Here is an 11,628-nt window from a genome sequence, read left to right on the forward strand (position 1 = left end):
ACTTCTAATGACCATCCATGGATGCCAACATAGGTGAACTGATACTGTAGCACTCAAAATGTAGAACTACAGTGAGGACATTCCCCCAGTGGCATTAGAACCTAAGGCATAGATCATGAGCTACCATGGGGTGGGGGCAAAAATGTTCAGATTAATTCTCTCACATGTGGAATAAGATCAAGGCACAAATATTTTCAAACACTGTATACAGTATATGTTTCATTCCACTCCAGCTGCTTCACTGTAAATTAACATTCATTCAGCATATTACCTGGGCTGATAAACCATTCATTTACTGGCCCCATACTGTGTGTCTGTAAGCTTCCATGCAAATAGCTATGTCCATTGTCATACAGCAGCTCACAGCCTCAGCACCAGGAGAGGGACTGGAGCCCAATCAGTGTGGTCTCTGATCATATGATCACCCAATCTGGCAAATTTTGGTGAGCAAAGGGGAAAAAATCACAAATGAATTCAAAGGACAGTCATTTTTTATCTTTATTGAAATTGATAAAGCAAAGCATTATAAAGAACTTAACAACTTCACCACTGAGGGGTTTTACCCCCTGACCACCAGAGCAATTTTCACCTTTCAGCGCTCCTTCCATTCATTCGTCAATAACTTTATTATTACTTATCCCAATGAAATGAACTATATCTTGTTTTTTTTCGCCACCAATTAGGCTTTCTTTAGGTGGGACATTATGCCAAGAATTATTTTATTCTAAATGTGTTTTAATGGGGAAATAGGAAAAAATGTGGGAAAAAAATATTATTTTTCTGTTTTCGGCCATTATAGTTTTTAAATAAAGCATGCTACTGTAATTAAAACCCATGAAATGTATTAACCCATTTGTCCCGGTTATAAAACCATTTAAATTATGTCCCTATCACAATGTTTGGCGACAATATTTTATTTGGAAATAAAGGTGCATTTTTTTCAGTTTTGCATCCATCCCTAATTACAAGCCCGCAGTTTATAAAGTAACAGTGTTATACCCTCTTGACATAAATATTTAAAAAGTTCAGTCCCTAAGGTAACTATTTATGTTTTTTTTTTTATTGTATTTTTTTTTTTTTTAATTACAAAAAAAAAAAAAAATTGGGGAGTGTGGGAGGTAATGAGTTAATTTATTGTGTAAATGTAATGTTTGTATATGTAAAATGCTTTTAGGGTGTAGTTTACTATTTGGCCACAAGATGGCCACAGAGTGTTTGTTTACATGCGACCTGTAAGCGTCCGGAAGGACGCTTACAGGAAGCAGTAGGAGGCTGGGAGACTCACAATGATCTCGCTGTTTCTGAAAGAAGCAGCAGATCATTGCGGGGGCTTAGATCAACGAATGGGAATGGATTTTCCCGTTCATTGATCTCCGGGCGAGCGGGCGGCGGCGTGCACGAGCGGCAGGTGCGCGCGCACGAGCGGCGGGAGCGCGGACAGCGGCGGTAGCGCGGAAGGTACGGATTTCTCCGTCCCTGGTTTTTTAGGAGGGAAAAAAGGGGCGGAGAAATCCGTACGCGTGGGGGTAAAGTGGTTAAAACTCCTAATCTGAGAATGTTATCGTGACATGTTGTACCATCCAAAAATTAAAAAATGCCAAAAATAGTACCCCAAAATATATGTAAACCTTTTTTTTTTTTTTGTAATAGATCCCTAGGTGTCACCTATGTTTTTTTCTTTTTACCTGGTTTTTGCCAGGAATTCCGCAGTGCCAGTGGGAGTGTGAGATGTTGAAGGCAGGGGAGGTTAGTGACAAAAACAAGCTCATCTCAGCATGCAAAATAACAGAAAGCTTTCTATTTCAGATAAGATAAGGACACTATGACCAAAATGTTATTGAATCTCCGCTCCCTTTGGAAATTTTACACAGAGATCTACATCTCTGTGTAAAATTTCCAAAGAGAGTGGAGATTCAATAACATTTTGTCTAGGTGATGTATGTACATTATTTTATTATTTACATATCACATTTCTCCTAAATCTGACAGTGTACACTAAAAACAACAGCATAGGTAAGCTAAATAAATAATTTAGTATTGGATGCTATTCTTTTTCAGGTAGTATGGAGTTTCATCCCACTGTAGGGAAGATAATCTGTGTAACCTGATTAAGCTTCTATATGTGTGTCTATCTAGCTATCATTTACCTCCCACCCCCCACCATGCTCTCATCCACCCACAATTTAGATGACAATGGTCTTTCAATGTTTTCTAAGACATTCCAAAACCGACTGAGACTGCCCTAGTTTTTGATGGCAATCCATAAGGTTGCATGCTCTATCTATTCGAATATCTAATCTTATAAGCGCATCGAATAATGTATGGGAGACTTAATTGGCAATACTGCTTCTCCACTTGCTAGACCTACTTTCATGGAAGTTAACAGGTAATGAGAAGTTTCAGAGTCTGTTTGATAAAGTGTGCTTTGAAACTGTTACAGCAGCAGGATATTAATAACATCAATGATTGACTTGAGGGGGACAAATCCCAGACCCCTTATATCACAGTAATAATCACAAAGTCAACAGATTTCAGAGTAATATAATGCTGACTCTATCTGTGCAGCACAATATGGTGGTTGTACCACAAGAGCACAGTGCCTTATTACATTACTGGCTCAATAAGATTATGGTGTGTACAGAACAAGTGACAGATCCCCTCAGCATACTAAGTTGTAGACTCAAGACACAGAGGGAACTGTATGTGAACATGCTGATTCCCCAGTTCTTAGGCACAACAAAGCATCTTCCAGGTCCTCCGATCAACATACAAATTGCATTACCTTTCTCTTTCCCCTCACATATTTCTAATGCATGTTAGCAGCATGCACAAACTGTAAAATATGAAGGTAATGCACTAGCATAATATCCATAACCCTAGCAACAACCAATGTGATGTCAGTTAAAAGACAGCTATCATGAAAAATTGTAAAATTAAAAAATATATACATATAAAGTGTACATTTCTCCCAGGGTCAAATACAGAATTAATTACAGTTTCCCTGTGTTGTTGTCACAGTAGGTAAACAAAAGCTGACAGTTCTGACAGATTTTGGACTAGCCATCTCCTCATGGGAGATTCTCAGTATTACCTTTGCTCTTTTTAAAAGCACTCATAAAAAAAGGATGTATGCAGAGATGCTGGCCAGTCTCCCTACTTGTTTGAATGCTATTTTGGCAGTTGTACTGAGCGATTGCCATTCAGTACATATTTTTGTAAATAAGGAAATACCAGAGAATCCCCCATGTGGAGATGGACTGGTCCAAAACCTGTCAGATATGTCAGATTTTCACTAGGTACTGAAAGTGACGGTGACATAGGAAAAAAAGTAATTTATATTGCCTTTTACTCTGGAAGAAACCTACATTTTATATGCATATATTTTATATATTACAATATTTTACAATTCAATATCATTCCATTGTCATGATTTTAAAAATGCAGGTATTTAATATTCTGCAAAAGGCTACACTGAGTGTGCTAAATTCCCTAAGTATACCTGGAACTAGTGATAAGAGAACTGTAAAATGTCTCACCCTTGTAATGGTCACACCATTCAGTGGTTCATCAGCCATGTCACCTGTGCCTCCCTCTGATGTGGATAATGGTAGTATTTAATCAGGTGATCAGAGTTCACCTCTCCCATCATACACTTTTCCTCCGTGCTAAAGGTAATAAGCCATTGCAGCCATTTTGTATTCATCAACAAGTTTCACTTCACCAAACTGAAAATTGATTGGTTGACATGGATTACTGAATTTTTCACATCTGTGTTGGTTTATGCATTATTGTATCCAATAAGTCTATTCAATTGGCATTCACATCTTACACATGAATGTGAATGTGGTTCAGAAGCTGGCATAGACTTTGGATCTCTGCTTTTGGCATTTTCATCTGATGCTCATGTCATTGAGAGTGAGCATCCAACAAGTTGCTCAATACAAACTGTTTTCTACTTGATTAGCAGAAAGCAATGAAGAAACGAATTCTACTAGCAGATAAAAGCCTAGTTTGCATGTTTTCTTCCACCTTGATAATGTAAAACATCCATGGAATTTTTCTCATTTTTTTTACCCTACAGACTGACCCGCAATGCATTTGACAAAGGTCTGCACATTGTATTATACACCACCATTAGTAGCTTTTACCAAGCACATATTGTTTATGAAGTATATTGTACAGAAGCTTTTGTCTGTTGTATTATTTGCAGAAAAGACAAATATTTTACAACAAAAATGAGTTCTTCTTGTATGAGCAGAAAATGGATTTTAAGAAAGACACTTTAGTGGATCACTGACTGGCTGCCACCATATGTCTAGGAAGGCTTGAGGACATATCTGCTAGGTTTTCATTAAGCACAATTAATCACTATTGTATTCAGACTCCCAACTATCAATACAACAGCAGGTTTCCTTTCCTTGAAGCATGCAGAGTAATGAGGTCTGAGTGGAGGAAACTCTAGAAGGTCTGTGTGTTCTCCTGGGCTCAGCTGTACTACAAATAGAGTGGCTCTAATATTCCCTCCTCTATTCATCCTTCGCACCTGGCTATTCCACTGTCTTCATTCCTTACCTACCTGATGGTATTCAGGTCTATTATCTGGCTGGATCAGATCCTGGTAAAACTCAGTGGAGGTAACTTGTAGCATGGCCCTGCTCTGAACTGATGGTAGCCTAATGTTCATTCTCTGCACAGGACTAAGAGCTGTCTGAGTAGTTTTTGGTTCTTGTACATCTGATCTCCTCTGTACTAACCTCTAGACACTAATTATCTTCTCCACTCAGACAGACACAGAACGTCAATACACTTTTGTCTTCACAGATGTCTTTATATCCTCTTCTTATTGGATCTTCTTTGCTCATTCGGTGGAGGCTGCCGTTGCTGGCCCTTTTTTAGGTCTTCGTAATTGGCCTGGTTCTATTGCTGACCTTTGGGCTCTACTAGTTTTTGAGTCACTGGCCTGGACTACGCATGCAGTGAGGACAGATCACGGCAGGCCTGCATGCTCGTCATTCTGGGTCAGTGATTCAGAAAGTGTTAGGCGCAGAAGAACACAACAGCTAGGCGACTGGCATTTTTAGAAGGAGGTCAGTAATGGGAATCTCCATATTCTTCTCATTACTGACTTCCGTTTAGTTCTTCCAGCCCTCCCTCATCATCACCTACATTCATACTTTCAAACTGAGACTCTACAGCCACATGTTTACAACAAACACAATCTCGTCACTCTGCAGTTGTATACAGTCCTTATTAAGAAACAAAAGCTAATTAAAGAAATGTAAGACAATCGGTGAGGACTATGGTGCTAAACACTTAGCAGCCTGTGTTTTCTCTTTTGGTAGCTACAATACAAAGAACATGAGTGTATGCATAAAAGAAGTAGAAAACAAAATTCGAAGCTATATGTTTACAACACAACCTAGACAGTGGCATGGATAACAACATGACACAACATTATGTAACTGGCCTGGTCACACTGAACTTTACAGAGTAGCCAACAACTCAAATTGAGAGTTCTTCTAAAATGGATTTGTTTAATGATTAGCTAGTGTGTGTATGCATGCTATATCACTTAATCAGAAAAAACTGTACCACATGCAGGGATGTCTATACAATATATATGATCTCACCTGTACACCGTAGTACAAAGCATATGAAATTTAAAAACTTTATTACCCTTAGCTGCAGGGCTTAACACTCACCATGTAAAAAAAGAAACATCTTATTATGGGTTGTTGTAGGCAAAATTATTACGTAATAGTATCTGATTGCGTACCAATATATCTTTATTGACAAAAGAAACCTGAACAACAAACAGGCTTATCAATAACCTTTCTCCCTACGCGTTTCTCCCTGACTAGACACATATTAAATATAGAGCGTATGTATATAAACATAACACTAGATGCTTTGCTATACAGTTACGTTGTTCTTTGTTAATGCAGTGCAATCACTCATTAGCAGCGTGATTGTGATTGTAAAGGTTAGGTGTATTGCTCGTTGCCTTAACTAATCATTATTTTATCATCTAATATTCAATATGAATGTGCTCCCATTCTGCCAAAACAATAGGAATCCTGTGACTTTACTGTGAAACAATACATACAAAATGACTGAACAATTTCTCTATATAGGTGATTAGGGAAAATACAATCTCAAGCACGAACTAAATATCACAAAAGCAGAGGTGGGGGTGGGGTTATAAGTAAGTTTTGCTAGAATAGCCACAAATTATAATTCAATATCACTTTAAAAAAGCAACAGAAGTCCAGTGGATGTTAATGGGTGTGAGTTTTACAATGGAAGCAATGTATAATAGTCTATGTGCAATGTATGAGGAATGCTATTAATCTATAATGTATGCTCACGGTGCATATGAATTATTATCATGATGGTAATACTGAGCTAGGAAATGAGCACATTATACAAGCACTGTAGATCCTATAAACCCAGGTGTAATTCGCTGGACCTGCTTCAGCACAAGGCTCGCAAATCTGGGAACATGCGTCACACATTTATCAATGAGCACATTGCTTTCTATATTAGGGGATTCACATGTAGTTTTGTATGGTGGTAAACTATAGACAGCTTCTGTGATCTTCCCTGTGTAGTGCAGCATAGCAGAGATGACCAGCTCTCGCTGTCCACTTATAAGTAGCGCAATTTATGACGCCAATATAAGGAGGGCAAAGAAGATTTTTATAGAGTGCATCACAACAAAGAGAAACAACACTGTACTGTATTAAAAACTCAAAGCACCAGGCATGCAGAGAAAACATTTCTATTATGCTTATTATGTTCTACCTAATATCGAAAGCACAGCATAAAATGACTTGGAGTGTACTTTACACCAGTGCTTCTGTCCAGGCAGGTGTGTTGTACTGAACGTGGATAACCTTGGGAACTAGTAAGCTAGCGGTCAATCCACGCTGATCATGCCTCATTTATTACGACAGGAGTGCTGGCTGCAAAGGTCCATGTTATGCGATGTGTGGCTGTCCGCTGGTTGCACCCCGTGGGCCTCCGACATGTTGTTTGATCAAGTCTTTTTTTATGCTTAGGAGTTAACACCTAGCTTATTAGCATGCATATTCAGTACCCTGTGGTGTCCTGATATTGTGAATTATTCACTATTTATAACAGGACATGGAGTGGGCTCTTAACTCTTTATTCCCAGTGGCCATAGCCTTTGGATACTATCTACACACCAGCATACTTTCCTACAGCAAAAGTTCTTAGCTGGTTTAAATTAGCTTTTGAATGTGGCTAACTTGGTGAGTCTCTGCAGCAATGGATTAGGATGAAATGGGGCCCTATTCAAGATAGCAGTTTTTGACCACTGCTGATGATTATCTGGCTTTTTTTTTAGTAAGATTTGGTGGGGGCCAACATCCACCAGGCCCCTAGATTCTCTCCAGGCCCTAGGCAACTGCCTAGAAAGGCCTTGAGGATGATCTGGCTCTGAGTCTATGCAAAGCACAATGACTATATGTAAAGTGCAGGAGCCCAAAGCAACTAATCAGCCAACGTTTTACTGATGTGACTCAGAGCATGATTGGCTGGGACTGCTTATTGCACTGTTCACATGGCTACTGCCCTCTAAACAGCCATTCCAAGCAATGAATTTCCATTCTGAGGACCTCAGAGAGGGAAGAGAGAGGAAAGGAGAATAAATACACATTTTATTTGTGAGTCGGTATAGTCAGAGTACTACTCACAATGGGGGTTGCAACTAAATTGCAACTAGATCAATAGCTTGTGGAGATAACCTGTCTCCACTTAGGTCTTGGTGCTCCTCTGATCGCGTTCCAAACTGTGGGTTGAGGATGGTGGGGAAGGTAAGGGAAAGGGGGTGCCAGCTGCGAAAGGTAAACACTACATACTAGGAGTAATTGTTATGGAGGTGCCCAAGATCAATAATCAGCAGTACATAAATAAATTGGAAGTAAGCCTAAAGGTGCCCATACACTTATCGATTTTCCTATTTGATTCCCTGCAGATGTGATCGATCTACAGGTTATCGCTTCCTCCTAAATGTCCAACTGATCGACTTTTGGATGAGTTTGATCAAAAATCTATCAAAAGTAATGATTGGACAAGATGGAAGCTCTAGGTTGATTGCAAGCGGAGTAGGATCGGTGGTAGATCAGCAGCCCATAGTGTTGCATTGCATCGAACAGTGCAGTGCTGCAGTTCAATTGTTTTGCTACCACACACTGCACATACTGTGCATTTTCATTACATATTGAAAACGTGCAGTGTGTGGTAGGAATCAATCCTTTCAGAGAGGTATCAATCATTTTGCCACATTAAGTGGAAATCTTTAAGTGCCAGCTTTAGACTTGCCTAACAGAATTATCTAACAGTTTTTTAATAACATTGTATCGGCACATTAACAATGCATTTTGTGGGTCTGGCTCACTTCATCGGGTGTCTTTCCTGAAAGATGTAGTTTCATTCCATGATAAAACATACATAAAAATATAATACATTTGTATATTTTGAAACATTAGCACATCCATATTTTGAAAATAATGTTGTTATTATTTAGGTATGACCCAATACACAAGTTATTGTTTTTTTAAAAAAAATTAAACTTCTATAACTTTTTTATAAAACAGAAAAGAAAGCAACAATCTTCAAATATAAAAAAAAAAGAAAGTGGATAAAAATAATGCATATTTCTTTGTTTACTTTGGCATGACTGAAAGGGTTAGATTAGAAGTCCTATAATTGATTTATATTTCTATGGGGTTCATAACAACATTTCTTTACTGATGCATGAAATGTTCACTCTTACTACTGCAATTTGGATGATTGCAAAATTGTATGAATGGAGAAATTACACTATTATGAAATTTCTGAAAACATTTAAAGACATGTCTAAAACAATTTAATCTTTTTGGGCTGATATACACCTGTAAAAGTTTGTATAACAATGTAGGCTATTTTGGGGAAGGTTGAAAAGAAAAACCTCTAGATGTTTGCATTACGCAATAGGTAAACCATTGGCAATGGCAGTGTTGCAGGCTAAAGGCAAAAACTGTCACAATATTGTAATTTTTTGCACTCTTGCAATTTTGCATTTATACAAATTGCAATGATAAAATGAGACTGCCCTTTTAATGCATCTCTAAAGAAATTTCACTATCAACCTGTAGAAACATAAACCTAGTACACAACTTTTGCATCGACTTGCAACCCTTGCATACATGCAAATTTGCATGCAAAACTACAGATTTTATGCATAATTTTTAGCTATTTTTTGCAGAAATTTTATTTTTAAAAAAAGTATATTGTACAATGGGTCACTACTAAATACTGACCACATTAAACCCAGGACATGAATGTACCAATGTATATGTCTATATATGTATTACAGTATATGTTCATAAATGTTTTGTCTCATGGCTCTCTTTCAGACACAATACCTAAGGAAGTGGGGCAGATGCACGAAATGCGTTGTTATGGTGACAATAAAATTGAGTTTATTCAGAAGTTGTGCCAGGCCCTTGTGTGAGGTAATTGTTATGTTTAACTGCAACTTATTTATGTACAGCTGATTATTAATCTTGGGTAGCTCCATAACAATTACTCCTAGTATCTCTATGAATTTCCCAGGCTACAACACAGCTTACAAATGAAATTTGACCAGTAATGTAAATTCTATCTACCCCAGGCCGTTTTATGTAAAAGTGTACCTGCAGCTATGGCTAGCATGGGGATGTGAGGTAACCTCATCCTGATTCCTAAATAGGATATCATTGGGCCAGTACATTCTGGGAGATTGGCATGAGTGTTGTTTCAGAGTGAAATTAACAATTTGAGTGGTTGCTAAGGACAACAGTAATATTTTTTTTTTTTGGCTTGGTTCATGTTAATGCATTCCTGAGGACAAAATCTAATAAGTGACAGAACCTACACACACATGATAGAATATAATGCAGCACCCTGCAGCAACGTGTGCACTAATATCCTGTGTGGAGCAGATAAGAAGCACTAAGTGCTGCCTGCTGATATGATCTGACTGAAGTATTTCTGGCAGTGTCACTCCATCCAGTCCTCGCATCACTGTACACACTGCACAGACTGGAGTGTCTCTGGCAGTATCACTCCATACAGTCCCTACACACTGTACACACTGGAGTGTCTCTGGCAATGTCACTCCATCCAGTCTCCTCATCACTGTACCAACAGCACAGACTGGAGTGTCTTTGGCAGTGTCACTCCATCCAGTCCTCTCAACACTGTAAACACTGTACAGACTGGAGTGTCTCTGGCAGTGTCACTCCACCATCACTGTACCCACTGTACAGTCTAGAGAGTCTCTGGCAGTATCACTCCATCCAGTTCTCTCATCACTGTACACACTGTACAGACTGGAGTGTCTCTTGCAGTATCACTCCATCCAGTCCCCTCATCGCTGTGCCCACTGTACAGTCTGGAGTGTCTGTCAGTGTCACTCCATCCAGTCCCCTCATCACTGTGCCCACTGGGGTGTCTCTGGCAGTGCCACACTACCATCACTGTGCCCACTGTACAACCTGGAGTGTCTCTTGCAATGTCACCCTATTCAGTCCCCTCTTTACTGTTCGCACTATATTATGGAGTGTCTCTGGCAGTGTCACTTCATCCAGTCCCATCACCACTGTGTAGCTACCGGATAGAGAGCAGATCGCAGCAAACGAGGACTTTCCCAGCAAATTCCAATAAATCAGAGCACATACTCTGAGTTGAGTTCTGTGTTTTGTCTCTGAAGGAGAAACAGCAACCCACACACTGAGGACTTCTAGGCAGGAGGCGCGCTTCCCCCACCTACTTCTTTCCTGATCCTGCTCGCAGTTTTCTTCTCAAACAAGTTTTGAACTGTTACATTTTTTTTTCCTGCCATGCATTCTGAAAAACACGTCTCCCACGCCACTCTATTAACTCCCTGCGTCTCCAGACCGCAACAGTGGCTTGTCTGCCACCTAAGCCTGCCTTACCTTGTGCAAGATCCACTGGCAGAAAAAGGCAAATGCCCAGGTGAGGAGATCCATTTTCTTAAGAGAACTGGCCTCCACTTATAGAAGAGAAGAGTATGGAGTCTTCCTAGCTCAGGGCACAGTCACCTGTCCAGAGAGTTTGCTTGCTTGGATCAGGAGTAAAACCTTCCCCCATTGAACCAGCCACTGTCTGTTTCTGGTGAAGGTGAGAAGAGGATGGGGAAGGTAGGAGCTGCTGGAGTTTTGGGAAGATTGGTGAGGGCAGAGGGGAAGGCAGATAACAAGGAGGGAGTGTAAGATTACAGGGATTTCCACTTGCTTTGAGGATGTGGAAGTGTGATGTGTTACAGGAGAAAGTCCAAGGAACGAGTTTCAAGGTCCATTGCCACCCCCAGCCCCTCCAGTGGTGGGAAGGAGCGACCCCCTCCTTTCATCATTTCATATTCCTCCAATCCTCCTTTCTCTGGCACAGGTTAGTCCTGGCCCCCCTCATCCCTCCCATCCGAGGCTCGCTGCTGTCTGAGTGCTGCTGAAGAGAGCTCCGTACAGCGTCTCGGCAGCAGCCAGTCACTCCACCAGCCAGCACTGGTGGAGATAGTTACAGCTCGGCTGCTGGCAGGCTGGCTAAGAGAGGATCATTAAT

The 11,628-nt window shown here is 39.9% G+C and overlaps 1 protein-coding gene across 1 annotated transcript in view; it reads right to left on the reverse strand.

The window, feature by feature from the left end:
* NXPH4 (neurexophilin 4) overlaps positions 1-11,338 on the reverse strand; it is a 280,593-nt gene extending 269,255 nt beyond the window's left edge. Inside the window, exon 1 of the mRNA XM_068265158.1 lies at positions 10,986-11,338. Within this exon, the coding sequence (XP_068121259.1) occupies positions 10,986-11,039 (54 nt within the window). The 5' untranslated portion in view covers positions 11,040-11,338. The remainder of the gene's footprint in view (positions 1-10,985) is intronic.
* Positions 11,339-11,628: the final 290 nt, after the last annotated feature.

Source organism: Hyperolius riggenbachi, chromosome 2 (genome assembly GCF_040937935.1).
Source record: "Hyperolius riggenbachi isolate aHypRig1 chromosome 2, aHypRig1.pri, whole genome shotgun sequence".
Taxonomy (NCBI): Eukaryota; Metazoa; Chordata; class Amphibia; order Anura; family Hyperoliidae; genus Hyperolius; species Hyperolius riggenbachi.